Source organism: Chionomys nivalis, chromosome 5 (assembly GCF_950005125.1).
Source record: "Chionomys nivalis chromosome 5, mChiNiv1.1, whole genome shotgun sequence".
NCBI classification, from domain to species: domain Eukaryota; kingdom Metazoa; phylum Chordata; class Mammalia; order Rodentia; family Cricetidae; genus Chionomys; species Chionomys nivalis.
In genome coordinates, this window is record NC_080090.1 from 58,284,749 (window position 1) to 58,303,843 (window position 19,095).

The 19,095-nt window shown below is 36.3% G+C and overlaps 1 protein-coding gene across 10 annotated transcripts in view; it reads left to right on the forward strand.

Annotated features, from left to right (window-relative positions):
- Prrc2c (proline rich coiled-coil 2C) overlaps positions 1–19,095 on the forward strand; it is a 70,328-nt gene that overhangs the window by 42,245 nt on the left and 8,988 nt on the right. For all 10 annotated transcript variants that reach the window (XM_057769098.1, XM_057769104.1, XM_057769100.1 and 7 more), the window contains exons 18-27: positions 1,628–1,782; positions 2,375–3,191; positions 3,677–3,762; positions 6,934–7,122; positions 7,244–7,495; positions 8,538–8,630; positions 11,619–11,720; positions 14,885–15,086; positions 17,091–17,294; positions 18,659–18,771. In XM_057769098.1, coding sequence (XP_057625081.1) covers positions 1,628–1,782; positions 2,375–3,191; positions 3,677–3,762; positions 6,934–7,122; positions 7,244–7,495; positions 8,538–8,630; positions 11,619–11,720; positions 14,885–15,086; positions 17,091–17,294; positions 18,659–18,771 — 2,213 coding nt within the window. The remainder of the gene's footprint in view (positions 1–1,627; positions 1,783–2,374; positions 3,192–3,676; positions 3,763–6,933; positions 7,123–7,243; positions 7,496–8,537; positions 8,631–11,618; positions 11,721–14,884; positions 15,087–17,090; positions 17,295–18,658; positions 18,772–19,095) is intronic.

A 19,095-nucleotide genomic window follows, 5' to 3' on the forward strand; every position in this document is an offset into this window, starting at 1 on the left:
GTTTTTACTAAACCCTGATTTGTTTGGACTTGGGTCTCAGATATAATTTCTAGGCCAGTGGTTCTCAGTGTGATCCTTGACTGTTTGCCCTATTAGGAAATTGTATAGAAATGCAAAAACTTGTCTAACAAACTTACTGAATATGAATTTGAAAGCTAGCATTTGTAATTCATATGGAAAAAATGATAAAGAAATAGATGATCTTGATCGCACGTTTAGGAATTTTAACTTGGTATTTTAGAGCAGAGATTCTCAATGTGAGTCATTTTTCCACTCTGGGACATTTGACAGTTTTAGTTGTCAGAACTGGGGTGAGTTATTGCTTACATCTAGTCAGACCATAGTAAGAAGTTATGAGATGTTGCCTCTCTCTCCTCTCAAAATACCTTGTACTTTCTTCACCCTTTCTGTGATGGTGTGAGGTGGATGAGTGAAGAGCTGAAGTATAGGTCTACTGTTAATTACAGGTTACACGGCAGAAGCATTGCAGTACCTCTAATTGATCTGGTAACAGCTTCCAAGTAGCTCATGGACAGGTATTCTCAATAAGCTGTACAAATGAATGACTTAGGCATCAGGCAGGATGACGTGCGTCTTCACCATATCATTCAGAATAGCATGGAATTTAAACCTTAAGAAGTAAGGAATTTTACACTTAAATTTTTGACCCACAGCTAGTGCCCCGTTAAGTGAAAACTGAAGTAAGTTTAGGATTATGTTAGTCTAGGTTGGTGTCTCATACTTGCAATGCTAACAGCTTTAAGGTAGAGAGGGGAAGAATTCCAGGTTGCATAGTAAGTTCTAGGTTGGCTTGGTTGGCCTACACAATGTGACTTTGTCTCAGAATAACAATAAGTAATAGAATTGTGATGAGCACTCTTAATCAGTCTGAAATAATGTGACATGTACAAACGCCAGTTTTAATATTTGTTAATTCATTTTTCCTTGGTCTGTACATAAAATTTTAAAACCTAAAAGTAATTGTTAGGCTCTCTGTAAATTCCTACAGTACATTATAGCCTAAAGTCACATTTTTTTCTAACTTTGAAGCATTATTTAACAGATTTAGATTTGCTCTACTGTCTAAAGTGTAATAACTTCAGCCAGAATAATCATTAGTTAAAAATATATGGAATTATCAATTTCTAAATAAACTTATTTTATCCTTTAAGAGACAAAATTATTAATTTCCCCCTTATTAGAATGGTGAGATGTATATGAAATAAATTTACTACTGCTTAGAGCATTACATAGTTCTGAGGCTGAAAGACTAGAATACTTTTTATTTGCTTTTGTTTTTAAATGAATTAAATAGTGTTCGTGTTTTATACATCATAAGGAAGAAAAAAGTTCTACTAAGAACAGTGTACTCTCAGTGCTTGACAGGTTAAAAGCAGGATGGTCTGGAATTCAAGGCCAACCTCAGATGTACAAGTTTGAGACTATTGGGCTGTATGACACCTTGTTTTAAAAAAGAATGTAATTTTAGGACTTTATTTTTTGATCTTCGGAGGTTTTTCATTAATGTGAAATAGTTTTGAAGTTTCCTAGTTTTTATGGGCCATCTTATAGGGTAGGAATTAAGTTATACTCAAAAATTTTTTGAAACCTTTTTTCATGCTTATAGGTGTTGTTATAATTGATGATCATCCTGAAGTAACTGTAATTGAAGACCCCCAGTCAAATTTGAATGATGATGGCTTTACTGAAGTGGTATCTAAAAAACAGCAAAAGCGTTTACAGGACGAGGAACGCCGGAAGAAGGAAGAACAAGTTGTACAGGTTTGAAGCTCACCATTTTGTTGCTAGTTTGTTTGTTGTTCCTCAGAGCATATTATCAATGGTCAGGGTTTCTATCCATTCATAGTCATTTGTGTTTAAATAAAGAGTTGAGTGATTTTTATCTTCAGCCCTGGGAACTCTAAACCAAAATTTAGGTAATTTTAAAATTAATTAATTACTACAGCTTATTTGCCTTAAAACAGACTCTCTTTTTCCAACAGTAAATCTTATGTGTTACTAATTTGTCCCATGGTAGGTTTTAAATTATCTTGGAAATTGAGTGAGCATAGTGTAGTGATCCAAAAATGACTTCTTGTCTTTTGGGGGAAGGTCAAATTAACTTCCAACTTGGTTGAGTATTTCTGATTTGGGGGTGGAGGGTAAGCCTGTATATAAAACTATATGTCTTGTTTCTCTTTATCATCTTGACTTCTTATAGTTTTAAATCTTATTAGTACCCTGACAGTGTCCAATTTTGGAAATTGAAATAAATAGCTAAGTTAGAAGTAGGAAGTAGAAATTACATACATGGTGCATTGTTTCTTTAGACATATTATTGACCAAAAAAATGGTTCTGTCATTTTTTTTTAAGGTGTGGAACAAAAAAAATGTAAATGAAAAAGGAAGAAGTCAGACTTCTAAACTCCCTCCAAGGTTTGCCAAAAAACAAGCCACAGGGACTCAGCAAGCACAAGCTCCAGCCTCAGCTCCAGTTTCAGTCTCCTCCTCAGCTGCAGTTTTAACAGCCCCCGCACCTTCAGTTCCAGCCTCCACCCCAGCTGCAGTTCCGGTTCTGGCATCAGCCACTACTCTAGTTGCAGCCTCCACCCCAGCTCCAGTTGTAACTTCAAGCCCGGCTCCAGCTCCAGCCTCAACCACTGTTCCAGTGTCCACTTCATCCTCAGTCACAGCCTCTTCCTCACCCCAAGTCTCAGTTCCAGCTCCGACTCCTATCCTTGCCTCTCCATCAACTACAGCCTCCGTCCCCATTGCCTCAGCTTCAATTCCTATCCTTGCTTCAGCCCTAGCACCAGCTTCAGCGTCATCTCCAACCCCAGTAGTCTCAGCCCCAGCTGTCTCAGCACCAACTGCCCCAGCCTCAGCCCCAGCAACCTCAGTTCCACTTGCCCAGACCTCTTCAGCAACCACTGCCCAAGCCCCAGCCACGCCAGTACAGACTCAGATACAGACCCACAGACCAGTCCAGAGTCCACTTCCACCTCCAACACCATCTTCGAAACAGCCCCCACCTTCAATTAGATTACCTTCAGCTCAAACATCTAATGGCACAGACTACGTAGCCACAGGAAAATCCATCCAGACTCCACAGTCACATGGTTCTCTAACAGCTGAATTATGGGATAACAAAGTGACTGCTCCAGCTGTGCTGAATGACATCACTAAAAAATGTAAGTAATGCAACAGAGAAGTATGGGGTAGGAAAATATATAGAAATACCCACATTTGTTTTCTATTTTATTTAGAAATTCAATTAAAACTTTTTTTCCTAGTAGGAAGCAGTAGGAGCAATTGTTTCTTAGTTCCTTTCTTGAAATGTTTATTTCTATAATAAGCATAGTTAACAACATACCTAGTTAGAACGACTATTTTCAGGAAACCATTATACACACCTGGTCAGTTAGCTCAGCCAATATGAAAGTCAGTATGCGTGCTCTTCAAAAAACTAAAATAGTATTAATTGCCATAGGATTCAGCTCTTCCATTCCTGGGCATATATCTAAAGGGACTTGAGTCAGTAGGGATACTCAAGCTTTAGTGTATTTATGGTGTAGAGAATTGTTTTATTGTCGGGCTACCATTGAAACTAAGGGTTGAGTGTATTAGACTTTAACATCTAAATTTTAATGGTCACATTTTTTTTACTTCCTTTTAGTGGGTCCTATTAGTCCACCACAGCCACCTTCAGTCAGTGCATGGAATAAACCCTTAACTTCATTTGGATCAGCATCTTCATCAGAGGTGAGAATAGACTTACTGGCATTAATGGAGTTAGTTACAAAGTTTTTTAACTGATTTCTCAAACTTCATTGTATCTCATGATAAACCTAGGGGGGGCATTGAAACAGATTAAACTCAGAATTTCTGATCTATTAGGTCTGGGTTGGGTTTTGAGTACATTTCTGTTAAGTACCCAGGTGATAATAATGCTGTTGGTCCTCTATATTTACAAGCTATTTTTCACCTTTAGCTAAAGGTTAGACATTTATTCTGATATCCAGAAAAGACATGTGGTACAGGACATAATACAGTCACTATTTTCCAGGCTTTCATTATAGTCATATATAATATAACAGTTTACAAGTTCTATCATTTCTTATGTATATGCAGTATTGGTAAATAGTGTTGTTATCAGTGAATGAATGTTTAGCAAGTACTTTTTTGATGTGCTAACCATTCTTCCTTCTGAGTTTACAAAACTAGCACTGAGATAGAACTGAAAAGCGCTTGTTCTCATGGGTCTTATTATAGTGTAAGGAGAAATCAGCAATAGTTCTGTTTAATGAAGAGAACAGACAAGGATTTTTTTCAACGTATATGGAGGTAATTCAAAGTGGCCAGGAGTTTCTACTTGTGTGACATTTGAATTAAGAGTTGGAGAAGAGGGAGCTGGAGAGATGGGTCAGAGGTTAAGAGCACTGGCTGCTCTTCCAGAGGTCCTGAGTTCAATTCCCAGCAACCACATGGTGGCTCACAACCATCTGTAGTGAGATCTGGTGTCCTCTTCTGGTGTGCGGGCATACATGCAGGCAGAATACTTTATACATAATAAATAAATAAATCTTAAAAAAGAGTTGGAGAAAATAGAGAGTAGGCTACTCAAATATCTGAGGAAAAGAAGTCAGTTACCAGTTCAGGGAATAGCAATAATGAAAGCCATGAGTTAAAAACAAATCTGGTGTATTCAGAGTAGTCAGAGAAGTCCATATGCTGGAGTGAACAAAGAAAGAACAGAGTTCAAGAGGCTATGGGGCTTTGGAAGATGTGGAGAACCATTTTAAGGTGTCATGGATGCAGAAGAGCAGCAGGGTATGACTATAGATTGTTCTGTTAAGAACTGTTTGTGTGGGTGAAGAGGCAAGGGAGTTAAAAAAGTTGACAGTAGTCAAATGATAAGCCAGAGAAATGACATTGAGGATCATTGAGCTAACATGGTAAAGGTAGAATGTCAGGAAAAGAACCATTAACCCCAGGCTATTAGTATGAACAGAAAGAAAGAAAAAGATGCGCATCATTTTAAAATGAGCAGTACAAATGGATCAGGATTAGTGGTGAGAATAAGAAGTTGATATAACTATATCTAAGATGTTATTGCCTGAGCACAGGTGTTAAGAGTGCTTAACTGCTCTTGCATAAGACCCAAATTTGACTCCCAGCATCCACGTCGGGTAGATGGATCAAGTTACCTGGAACTCTGGCATCCATGGACACTGGTACTCAGGTGTACATATCTGCCCACACACAGATCATTATACATGATTTGAGTGGAAATGTCGATTTAGTTAACTCTTAAGACTGTAAGTCCGAACTGAGTCTGATTTGAAGATTTTGTTTGGGAAGTCATTAACATATCAGTAGCTTTGAAAGGTAAAATGAATTATGAAGATAGGAAAAGAAATGAAAAATAAGTGAGACTTTCCAGCTCAGAGAAATGTGGGAAGTGTAGATGCCAAGTAATGAGGGAAGCATCTGAAAAGCCAGGAGAAAGAAGGGCTTAAAGAAGAGGAGGTTAATTAAATGTGTCAGATGCTGCTGATAGAGCAAGTGGTACATGTGCTGAATTGAAGTTGAAATCAATGATATAGAGGCCACTGGTGACATTGGCATGAACATCTATTAGAATAAAATGTATGTGTGGGTATGTGTGCCGGTGTGGGTACCCAGAGACCAGAAATATCCTCTACCATAGAGCTGTAGTGCCTGGCATCTTTGAGTCTGCTGACCTGGGTACTGGGAACCAAACATGGGTCAATCTGCACAGGGAGTAAGTGCCCTTAACCCCTGAACCCTCTGTCAGGCCCAGCTGCTACTTCCTTAGCCCTTTGGTTATCTTAGAGAACAAAAGTTACTGTTCCTTCACACACGATTTATAGAGTACTCTTAAAATTGACTTTCTCTAGTGGTTACTGTTGGCCATTCTCTTCATTTAACTGCATATGAGATCTAACTATTTTCTACATCATTAGTCATTTTCAGTTGTAAATTGCTGTGTCATTGTCTTTTAAAACTGGCTGAAGAACACTTCTATAGAAATTTCAGTGTTTACTAAAATAAAATTTTGTTCTAAATTGTCAATTGTGGCTAGGCTTAAAAGTGACTTTAGTGAAGAAAAGTCATTTGACATGCATAATATAATTATCCACACTAAGTTCAGTAATGTCCAAAAATCGCTAATATGAAGTAGCAATTTATGAGTTTCTATAAATGCTTCATGCATCAAGCCTCGTGCATGCTGCCTTCTATCAGTCACTGTCCAACTGTTGTGTTCTGGCCTCGTTTGCCCTTTGTGCTGTTAACTTTTACACTAACTGTTCCAATTTTTCTGAAACACTTTCTATTGGTAGTTTTCCTTTCTAGTATGTTTTGCTCAGGAATTTCCTCTACCATTCTTAAATGGTCATTCGTTTAATTCTGTCTTAGCTTTTCTTAATGTCCCCTATCCAACTTTTTGGTCCTTTATTTTATCCAAGAGAATCTAAATGATACTGCCTAGCACAAAGAATGTGTCCTGTCCAGAAAATTAACTTTTTAATTAGTGACTTGATTCCATGGGTGTGTATTCCATCTCACATTCACATAGTACTTAATTTTTTTATTTAAGGTTTCTCTCAAAGCAGACTTCCAAGAAATTGTTGATACTGATAATTAATCTTTTCCATTTATACCTTTGGCATTTGTTGATTTTTGCATATGTTGTGCTAATGAAATAACTTGAAGCTTTTGTTGATTTTTCTCATGATCACAGATCTAGGACTTTGAACATTTAAACTGAAATCTCCTATTCTCAGTTAATATGTAGAAACTTAAACCAAGCTTCTATCTTGGTATTTATGTGGCACTGTATATGTATTTCAATCAGGTCTGAACTCCGTTTATTATAATATACCAAATGTTAAAACATTATTTTATTAGGGAACAAGAACTGGTCAAGAGAATGGTGTTGAAATTGGAATTGACACAATTCAGTTTGGTGCTCCAGCTTCAAATGGGAATGAAAATGAGGTGGTTCCTGTGCTTTCAGAAAAACCAACCGACAAAGCTCCTGAACCTAAAGAACAGCGTCAGAAACAACCACGTGCAGGGCCTATTAAAGCTCAGAAGGTGAGTATTATTGTAAGGAAGATATGATTCTGAAATGAACAAAGAAAATTGTTTCAAAATTGAATTTAATTTTTAATAAATCTTTCACTATAATGTATTTTGTCATAACCATTGACTTTAGCTTCCAGATTTGAGTCTGGTAGAAAACAAGGAACATAAACCTGGTCCCATTGGAAAGGAACGATCATTAAAAAATAAAAAAGTGAAAGATGCCCAACAGGCTGAGCCAGAAGGACAAGAGAAACCCAGCCCAGCTGTGGTCAGAAACACAGACCCTGGAACAGCAAAAGAAACCAAAGCAGTCTCAGAAATGTCTGCTGAAATAGGAGCAATGATCTCAGTGTCATCAGCAGAATATGGTACTGATGCAAAGGTATGCAATGGAAAAATCAATAACATTTTTATGCTGAGCATTGGGTTATGCTGCTTGTTCTGTAGCGTATTTTGTGGTATGCTTTTATATAAATATCTCTTGAAAATGTTACATTTTAGTAGAAGTTTATTTTGTTGAATAGCTTAAATAGAAAATTATAAGATCAGAATTCTTTCCCTTGAGATTTTAAGCATTTCAAAAATGTTTCTGTCTGGTATAGCTTTATCTTGCCATATAATTCTAAATTTAACAGTGGGACACACTTGGAACAAATCACTGTTTCTGTGATTGAACACTAAAAATACTGACTTGCTTTTGGTTTCCACCTTGAATGAAAGGTATATATGTTTTAAAATACAATCAGCTGTCTTATGTTTGTGAGTTCAGAATCCATGAACTCAAATCTGGATCAAAAATACTATTCCTAAAATATAGGGGGTAGTTGCTGTTGTTATTAGAGATTTTTGCTTGCTTTTTTTTTTTTTTTTTGTCTTTTTAAACTCTTTACATCTGATGGCAGAATATTACATGTTATTAGTAATGTAGAGAAGATGGTAGTTTGCATAAATATACTGTATGTAACATTTTATGTGAAAGACTTGACTATCCACATGTCTGCGGGCCCAGTATATAACTAGATGTGCCTGTAAAGGCAAATTATGGGAAGTGACTGGAATCAGATACTTGAATTCATCTGAGGCATATATTGTTTGAAAAAGAAGGAAGGTGTGATATTTTTATGTTAATGTTTTGAGTTTTCTCTTTTTAATTGTCAGACTTAAGATTATTCTTGATAATAAATAATAACTCACAGAAATATTTAATCCTGTTGATAGCTTCCTACTTAGTGTTGTGAAATATGTTTTAAGTATGTGCAAAAGTTTAACAGCAATTGAGATGTTGTCACTTGTTAGCCTACTGTGGCATAAAGTTTTATGATCTCTTTCCTTCCAAAACAGCTTTACTCTGTTCTATTAGATTGTCGAAAGGTGACCTATAAATCTGACTTTAAAAAGAACTTCTTTTTGTCACTCCTCCATAGGAGTCTGTAACAGACTATACTACGCCTTCTTCTTCTCTGCCGAACACTGTGGCTACTAATAATGCAAAGATGGAGGATACTTTGGTTAATAATGTAAGTAACCAATCAGAGATTTGACAGGTTTGAATAGAAAACTCGCTGTCATCTAATACTCTGCTTGTCTTATATACACGTTGTCATGGCCAACATTTGACTCTTAACAGGATGAGTTGATAGTAAGTTTGTGTTTATGAGCACTGTAGTAAATATACCTACTAAAATCAAAATTAGGCTCTCCCATCCCCCCAAAGTTAGCAGCTTTCTAAAGACTTGCGCGAAGGCTTGATTGTTTTTGTTTTTGTTTGGGGGGGGCTTTCTTTTATATACTACAGTTTTATATACTTTTATATACTACAGTTAATTTTATTTGGTTGGGTAATTTTGTTCACAATGATACTTTTTTTCTTTAATGATGCAATGAAGCCATACTCATTTAAGGTCTTTTTTTTCCAAAGAATAAGCTTTGCCAGCAGTCCTTTTGTGAAAATTGAGCTTTAATATATACATATGTATTCCAAATTGGATATTTTAAGTCAGTACAGTATATCCTTTTGCCTAGTACACTAAAGGGGAAAAATAGTCTAAATATATTAAGTAACTTGCTGTGGTCACATGCACAGCATGATTTTAGGCATTTAAAAAGTTTCTTGTATGATCCTCGCTTTTGAGAATAAATAAGGGAAAAATCCGGTCATCTGATCTCCCTTTTAAATATAAACTTCTATAGTAATCGAGCGCTATAACATTTAAATGTTGATTGTTCTTTCAAAAAATACTTTTATAGCTACAGTTGAAAATTTCTTCAAAAGGACTTTATCATTTTCAGTATAAAAATCTTGATTTTTGTCTTATATTTTTCCCTCATGCTGTCTATTCGTCCCTCTAGCATCAAGTATGTGGAATTTTAGAAAGGTGAGCTATATTAGGGGTCAGTTAATTAAAGTTATAGTCAAATCAAAACACTTCCACTACATAACTGAGGAAAAGTAATAGAGTGGAATGAATTATACTTGATATTGAGCTTGATTATCTTGTCCAGCTTTTAGAATTGTAAGATTGCTTCATTGCACCAAACCTGGAATCTACCACTCCCCTCCGTCTTTATGAGAAGAATTTCCTTTATAATAGGAAACTTAGGAAAAACAGCTGTTGGTTGGGTTTGAATGCTGGTTTCACTGCTAGGTTATCAGCCATTAACATTAAAACAAAGTTTATGCTTTAATTGTGCCGACTTTGCTCATTAAAAAAAAATTGTCAGATGTCACATTTTCAGTTGGACTGCAGTGGCACACACCTTTTATCCTAGCACTCAGGAAGCAGAGATAGGCAGATCTCTGAGTTCTGTGATTTTGAGTGCAGCCTGGTCTACATAGTGAGTTTCAAGATAGCCAGAGCTACACCAGAGAAACCCTCTCTCTCAAAAAAAAAAAGGTCACCTTTTCAAGAAAGTGTATGATACTCTCTGCTGGTTTACGATCTGAAGTATAATTGGGGAAATGTGAATTTTATAATTCTCTATATCTATCACATTTTGTCATTGAAAAAATACATATATGAACACTTCAGTAGTTTCCATGTGCTCCTAAGGTCAATTAGCATGTGACTTTGTATCCTGACAGCTACTTTGGAGTAAGAAATCTAGTCTTGTGTATGCGTGAATAGGTCTACATTTGATTATTAGTAATATATCTAAGGCATTTATAAGAGTAAAACATAATTTGGGTTAGGGCTATTTAACATTCAATTTAGATGCCTTCAGTGTTGCTTCTGTGGGCCAAATGTGGTAGTGATTCTGTGCTAACTGTAACAGTTTCCCATGGAAAAAATCATACATCCTTTTGAGACGTGTTCTGTTGGAAGCTTCCATTTGAAATGTAGGACTTTTTTTTTGTATTTACACATTATAGGTTTATTTCTGTTGTGACTTTTATGTAGGCTTCTTTTTAGAAAATGTATGTTTATAAGTATATGTATAAGCTTGAGTGTGAGTTTATATGCACCACTTGATTGCAGGAGTCCCCAGAGGCTGGGAAAAGATGGTGGGTAATCTAGAACTGTATTGTTGAGAGGCACCAGGAACTGAATCTGGGTCCTCTGTAAATGCAGTAAGCATACTGAGGCATCTCTCCAGCTCCAGTACAGGCTTTTCAAATAAATAGCTTAACTTGTGTAGTAGTTAGTATTATCTAATATTAAAATTATTGTGAATTTTGAGTGTTCCACAGAGTTAAGTACAACTGATATTTTTATTGCTATAGTTTAGCTAGTTTCAAGATTTATTAAAGAATTCTTGTTAAGTAATAAATGTTTTTTGACAGATCTCCATTAGAGACAATCCATAGTATCTCAGGGTGATTTTTTTTTATATAATCTGAAACCACCCCAAGCCTTTTTTTCCTGCATAGTTGAGTGAATCATCCAAAAACAAGCATAAAACAGTACACATAGTAAAATAACAAGATCTAGGGAATATGAAGGGAAAAAGAAAATATGGACAGTGCATAATAACTAATGTTTCTTACAGCATTTGCCACAATCCTTATACAGTAGAATGGTTTGGTATGTGAGGTAAGGGTGTGTTCCTTACTTGGTTCCAGAAGTTGCTCTTGTTCTTGAATCTAATTTTAAGAGGTTGATTATATTGTAGGAAAGAGATTTTCTACCTTTGCATTGCTAGGTTAAATACTCAGGATAAGAACCTGTGGGTCCTCGTATATGCTGGGAAAGTCACACTCCTTAGAACTTGATTGCACAGTAATAATTAACACCACCTGGGAATTTGTTTAAAATACAAAATTTTGCTTCTAGTATAAAGAGCACTACCTGAGTGGTATGTGCGTTATATTCAAAGCAGGTTCTTTTTTCCTGACAATTTGTGCACACCTAAGTGGAGAGTTTTTTTCTTCAAAACTTTAACATAGTTATTGGCCTCTGCAAGCATTATAACTTAAGTAATCAGATACAGCATTTTTAGAGTACATTAGCACCGTGACTGATGGGGCTTTTGCGGCATACTTAGATTGTGATATGTTGACTTTTCAGGTGCCCCTGCCCAACACCCTACCCCTCCCTAAGAGGGAGACTATACAACAGAGCTCCAGCCTAACTTCAGTTCCTCCTACTACTTTCAGCCTCACCTTCAAGGTATGTACAGTGTCCATCTCTGAGGCTCCTTAATCATTGCTTGCAAGGGACATAAGTTCAGAATAATAGCTCTGGCAAGGTCTATTGTGCTTGTGAATTTTTTCATTAAAATAGAATTACTGTTTGTGATTTGTACTTAAATACACAGTACTAACTATGCTAAGAATGCTTTTTTCTTCCTTATAAATCATGAATAAACTGAATGCAGGAATGTTTTATGAAAAGGCTGTTAACAAAAGCATCTCGATAAGCAAAATTGTGAGGTTTTGATGGAAGTACTAAAGATTGAACCTGGGACCTTACATCCCAGCCATTTTCTTTCTTACTTATTTAAACACAGTCTCACTAAGTAGCCCAGCCTGGCTTTTAACTTTGCCCTCTGTTTGCTTCAGTTTCTCAGTTAGTGAGGATTACAGGCTATCCTGTGCCACTAGTCTTGGCATTTGCCTTGTTTTTCTCACCGATTTTCATTGTTTTGACATATGTTAATTGTTTTTTGAGACAATTACTTGAGGTTATTTTAGAACTCTGATTCACCTTGGGGTGGGTTAGTAGTTAGGTGGAGAAAATACGGAATTTTTTTAAATGTCTTTTATTTATTGGTGTTCTTTTTGTTCCTAATCCTGACAAGTATGGTATTAGCCTCAAAAGGCAGGTTTTACTGATTGGATTATAGTGAACCTTTGACATTACACAGGAGGGGAAAAAGCTAAGTTGTTTTAGTCGTGTTATCAGTGTTCATTTCTAGACTCTCTCTGCTCAACCTTAGGATCACTTTGTGGGAGTGTTAAACTCTGAGACTCTGACATAGATGCCTGTTTGTTCCCCATTCTCACTGCTTACTGCTACTTTTTGTTGGCTCTCGCTGTTGATTTTCCACTCAGGACTATATCTGGGTTTATTACCTTGTTCTATAATTCAGATAATTATATTGATTAAATTTCATATAAGGAAATGTCTTTATACTTATCTCTGAGTCAGTTGTTAATTCTTTAAAATACTTATTGCGCTTTGCCTTGTACTCATTTTTAACATCCCACAGAGTTAAAATTAAATTAGCTTTACCTGTCATTTCTTTACTTTTTTTAAAAAAATATTCCTTAGAAAAATACTTGTAGAAAGTTCTATATGGACATTATTATCAGTATGTAAAATAATTATACATACTTTTGGTAGCCTTGACTTTCCAAAGACAAACTGTTTTCTTGCTGTGTAAGAGGTAAAAGTAAGCCAAATATCTTTGTGGACTCTAACCCATGCCATAGTATTTGCCTACAGCTGAAAAGACATAGTATTCTCCCCCAAATTCCTGCCATACCAAAATGTCAGGTTACTGTTAGGATGGTCAACAAACTTAAGTTCCTTACAAGATGTTTTGTTTTACAGTTATTTTCAACAGGTTTTAATGAAGATCACAAGTTGACATATCCTAGATATGTAGATTATTTTGTAAAAAATCTCTGAGTTAATAAAAAATTATGTCGTTAGACTTTTCTCTCATCACATTATGTGTGTGTGTGTGTGTGTGTGTGTGTGTGTATACATACATACATATACACACACACACACACATACATCAACAAAGCCAGTCTTCTGTCAGAAGCTAGACAGAAACCTCAGTTGTCCCTTAAGGGATGGAGGTGCTGCCATAAACCTGACTGTGGGTTCCATCATTCAGAACAACTAATGAGAAATACAACTAAAATACTATAGTCATATTCCGAGTAGAAGCTCAAATATAGACAGTGTGGGAGCAGAGAGGTCTCTGGAGGTGCCATTCTAGGATTTAGGAAGGATCTCAGAATTGTAGGGTCAGGGGGCCAGGTTCCAGTACCATCCCACCCTTTTATTTTAGAATAAAGTACACTTGAATTGATTGTGAGAAATATGTGTGTGTCCTTAAACATAAAGGAGTTGTACAGTTTGAGTGTTTTATGATGAAAGTCAGCATATGTGTCTTTTAAAGGTGATATGGTAAAGTAAATTAAAGGTACACCTTTAATCCCAGATCAGGCAGATCTCTGAGTTTGGGGCTAGCCTGGTCTACAGAGTGAGTTCCAGGACAGCCAGGGAATCACAGAGGAACTGTTGGGGGCAGGGAGGGGGTTTAGAGATTGGCATTTTAAAGGCTAACATGTTAGTAGTATTAAAGATATTACTTAGGAAAACAACTTCTTACAAATCATCTTAGATATTATTGTGGGTTTGTTTTTTGTTTGTTTGTTTTTTCAGCCCAAAATTTCCTCTGGCTCATAGCCTTGGTGGAGGGAATCTTCCTCTGCTCTCCAGTTCAGAATTCACTAGATACCTAAAATTATTCAACATTTGAACAATGGCTGGTCTAAATTGATATTTGCTGTAAGAGAAAATAAAATAGATGCTGTATCTGAAATTTTAATATTAAAAAGCTTAGGAAATGGGTATGGTGGCATTTGTGTACAGAGATAAAAGTAGTTCAGAGTCTTCTTCCAGTGCATAATGCGTACTGTGCTACAGTAAAACAGTGGAAACAAATCAGAAAAGGATATGTATTAGGGAGTGTTTTTATATATTATTTCAATTATAGATATATTGTCTTTAACTTTTAACCAAATTAATACTGCCTTTTGTCTTTATATTTTTAAATGGAGCTGGTAGAAAATTACAAGTTACATATGTGGTATCTTTGTTATCTGAAAGTTAGTGAACAGTGCTGCTCAAATTTGAAGATGCAATTCTGTCTTTTAATAAATGATAGTACGAGTAAACCAGGGTTACAAATACAAATTACTACAGACAGTATACACTAGTCTAAAATTTTGTCCTATTTCATTGCCATCTGTATTTCAGAAGTATTGGTTTTAAAAGGAATGGAGAGAGAAAAGGTGTTTCACGAGGCCCTTTCTGACTTTCATCCCATAGAGGAATCACATTCTATTATATTAGTAGGGATATTTGTGTTTGGATAAATGCCTTGGCTATAGTTCGTTGTGCATTTCTTAAAGCTTTCAAGAAATTCCGTTTTAAACTAATGATAGCCCTTAGGGTGAGAGAGCAAGTAAAAAACTTGAGCTCTCTGACACTATTTGAAATCTGTATACTGGGATATAGAGGGTGTGGTCTTTTGGGTTTTCTTTGTTTTTACGTTTGTTTGCTTGCTTTAACAGAAGACTCTTTTATTGCAGATGGAGTCTGCGCGTAAGGCATGGGAGAATTCTCCGAATCTAAGGGAAAAGGGGTCTCCAGTCACTTCTACAGCACCTCCAATTGTGAGTGGAGTCAGCAGTAGTGCCAGTGGATCAAGCACTGCTAATTACAACTCTTTTTCCAGTGCATCGATGCCTCAGATCCCTGTTGCTTCAGTCACTCCCACAGCATCATTATCAGGTAGAAGCTCTCATAGCTTTCCTTACATACCTATTTCGTGTGCCGCACTGAGGAGTGAACATAGTTGTCTAATGTACCCTAGACAAACACTGTACCTCCCAACTGCACTCCCATTCCCTGAGCAGAAGGTCATTCTTTAGGAAAACTACTCTCCTCTTGCCTGTCCTCTTATTTGTCTCTCAAAATTTTAATGTGAATGTTTTATTAATTGCTTATTAGAAAACATTTTGCTGCATCCTCCCTCATTGATTAAAAAAAGTACCTAAATTTTTTTAAGTTCACCTTTTTGTTGTCATTTTTACTATATCCAAGTAATTTAAAACCCAGTTGAGAAATATAAATTTCCATAGCTTTCCCCCAGTATATACCTGGTTTAATGGTGCTAATGGAGTGAGCTACATCTTCTAATGGTGGGTTAGGTGGGCGTGTTTGTGCTGTTCAAGTAGGACCTGGACTTAGAATGAGCTCCATCCTTCCTTGCAGTTCTGCACAATTGCCAACTTAGAGGCTTTGTAGTTCTTAAAGAATGGCAAAGGGCCAGGTGTTAGTGGTACACGCCTTTAATCACAGCACTCAGGCAGAGAATTTCAGTGTGTTCGAGGCCAGCCTGGTCTACAGAACGAGTTACATAACAGCCAAGGCTATTACACACAGAAAACCCTGTCTTGATAGCAAAACTAAGAATGGCAAAGGTTTCCAAATGCTTGATTTCCAGGATAGCACATCCTTTTTACTTTTCCTAAATGCAACCATGCTGCTTCTGTTAAAAACAAAGTTTATTTCCCTGATGTTTCCACAGCAGTGGGAAATGGATAGAATGTATACCCTGTGTGGTATTGTTTTTCCATATTATGCCACATAGTGTGCTAATTTTGAGATCTCCACCACTAATGTTTGGGCTGTCCTATACCTATTTTTTTTTTTTTTTAAAGATTTATTTATTATGTATACAACATTCTGCCTCGATGTGTGCCCGCATGCCAGAAGAGGGCGCCAGATCTCATTACAGATGGTTGTGAGCCACCATGTGGTTGCTGGGAATTGAACTCAGGACCTCTGGAAGTGCAGCCAGTGCTCTTAACCTCTGAGCCATCTCTCCAGCCCCCTCCTATACCTATTTTTATATTGTCTGTAATTGATGTATTTAGACAGACCCAATGTAGGCACACACCTGTGTTTTCAGCACTTGAGAGATTGAAGTAGGGAGATTGGAAATTTGAGGCCAATCTAGGCAAGTGTGAAGGCACTGACTTGAAAGAAAAGACCTCAGAGATGATTCCTGTATTGTAATGCTGTGCCAAACAATGCCCAATTGTATCTTTTTTCTTTCTTTAGAGCTTGTCCAGTCGTTCCTCACTACCCATTTGTCCATTAAGACATTTTAATAGACTAACTTGAATTCTCATATACTTCAGTGGAAATTAATATAAAACATACAAGATTGGGGTAGGATGGCTTTAATGTTCCCCAGTCTTTCTTTGGAATCCTTTCTGTAGGTCTAGCTACCTCTGCTTGTTTAGTTGAAGAAATAGTAACAAGCATAAAAGTCTGTCCATACTTTATGGAGAAATGATTGGTTTTTTTGATGTTGGGTTTTTTTGTTTGTTGGGGGGGGCGGCTTTGGTTGATTTTTCTGTGTGCCTGTGTCTGTCCTCTCCTTTTCAAGGCAAGGTCTCTTGTATTCTTGACTGGCCTGTAACTAACTCTCTTGTAAATGAGAGTATGAGTCTGCCTCCACCTCCTGAGTTTAGAGATCACAGGAACTCTGCTAGAATTACAGGTACATGCCACCATGACTGGTTTATGGAGTGCTGGGGATACGGTGCATGCTAGGCAAGCACCTCTATCAACTCAACTCCATTGCCAGCCCCTGAGACACTCCAGTCTTCTCAAATAGTGTTGGTTTATTGTTGCTGGAATACTTAATGTCCATAGGACTCATAGAACCAGAAACATAAGTATGAAGAATAAACATGCTGTATTTTCTCCCTTCTTCAAATACAGGAGCCGGTACTTACACTACCTCTTCTTTGAGTACAAAATCTACAACCACATCAGATCCTCCTAATATCTGTAAAGTAAAACCCCAACAACTGCAGACAAGCAGCCTACCTTCTGCAAGTCATTTTTCACAGTTAAGCTGTATGCCTTCCCTTATTGCCCAGCAGCAACAGAGTCCACAAGTTTATGTGTCTCAGTCGGCAGCAGGTAATATTTCTAGGTTTGGTTACAGGAATTTAGAAAATAAAGACTTGTGCTTTTTTCTTCATAACTCTTTCAAGCCTGTGGAGTTTTTTGTTTGTTTGTTTGTTTTTGTTTTGCCTGTGCTTTTTAGATATGTCCTTTTGTACATCTGAATCCTATTCCTCAAAACAAGAATTCTAGAACTTTTAGAATGGATATATCTGTGTCTTTCTCCACATTTGAATCCTATTCCTCATAACAAGAACTCTGGAACTTTTAGAAAGGATATATATGTGTGTCTCCACTTTTGTCCTGTACATTTATGATAAATTAGTCATATATTATTAGTCTTATACTTTGCAAAATAATTTGTGCATGTCTTTCTATTTCACCAAAATCACCAAACTCTCTTAAAAAGTTCTTGGTTGGGCTAGCGAGATGGCTCAGCGGTTAAGAGCATTGCCTGCTCTTCCGAAGGTCCTGAGTTCAGTTCCCAACAACCACATGGTGGCTCACAACCATCTGTAATGAGATCTGGTGCCCTCTTCTGGCCTGCAGGCATACACACAGACAGAATATTGTATACATAATAAATAAATAAATATTTTTTTTAAAAAGTTCTTGGTAAAGAGAACGTTAAGAACAGCAAAATTAAAAATGTTTTGGTGACTGTTACAGTGGTCATCAAAAATGCTTAAACTCGCTGATTGTTTAAATTTTGACTAATAGAAAGTAAAGCTATTTCTTGCCATTCATAAGAGGATTTTTAGTAGTTAGCATGTTGATATCTAATATCTAAAGATACTGGATTACTAGTAATGCATAAAGCATATGAATTGTCAGTTCTTTCTTCCAAGATTTGTGTATTAATGTATATTAACTGTTTTATGGATAAGAATTTTGATTTGTCTGATAAGTTTAAGGATGTTTCTTTGACTATTAGGTATAATAGCCACAAAAATAGTATGCATATTACTACACAAAAACAGTAAATCACAAAATTTGTTTATTTAAAATCTATATCAAACATTTTAATTATTATTAAATACTAATTGTTTTGAAATATGTTATCCTATTGTAGTCAGTTTTTTAAAATTAGAGTGGCTTTGCTGGTTCAGTGGTTAGGATCAATTTTTGTGTGAAATGCTTCCAGTACGCAGCCAATTGAGAACATGTGGGTATCTTATTTTACATGACCCGGTAGTACCAGTTTTACAGTGTTAGTGTCATACACTTCTCTCTAGAAGTTCTGTGTCTTTTTACATTTGAAATCAGCTACAAAATCTTTTTTGTTGCTATCAGCAATTTGGTTTACTACTTGAAAAATTCTGAAATTTAGACAGTACTGTTTTTTGTTTTGTTTTGTTTTTTCCCCTGATGATCTGTAGCTCAAATCCCAGCCTTCTACATGGACACAAGTCATTTATTTAATACCCAGCATGCACGATTGGCTCCACCATCCCTGGCTCAGCAGCAGGGCTTCCAACCAGGCCTCTCTCAGGTAAACATTTTAATCCTGTATTTCTTGACACTTCTGTGGTTGTAGCAGTTTATCTTGGATTCTTAGTAATACATTTACTTAAAATTCCACTTTGGATTATCTTGAGGATAGGCTATTAGAAAAATTTGGAAAATATTTTAATTCCCCAAGTTACCAGAACTTAATAGTTACCAGTATGCAGTAAGTCATAGGTTAAAAAAAAAACTGGTTTTAAAGGGGAGTTGATATATACCATAAGTGTTTTATTTTTATGTCTGAAGTTTTGTTGTTTTTATTTTCCCAGTCTTGTGATTTCATGTATGAAGTTTGCGCCTGTTTTATATG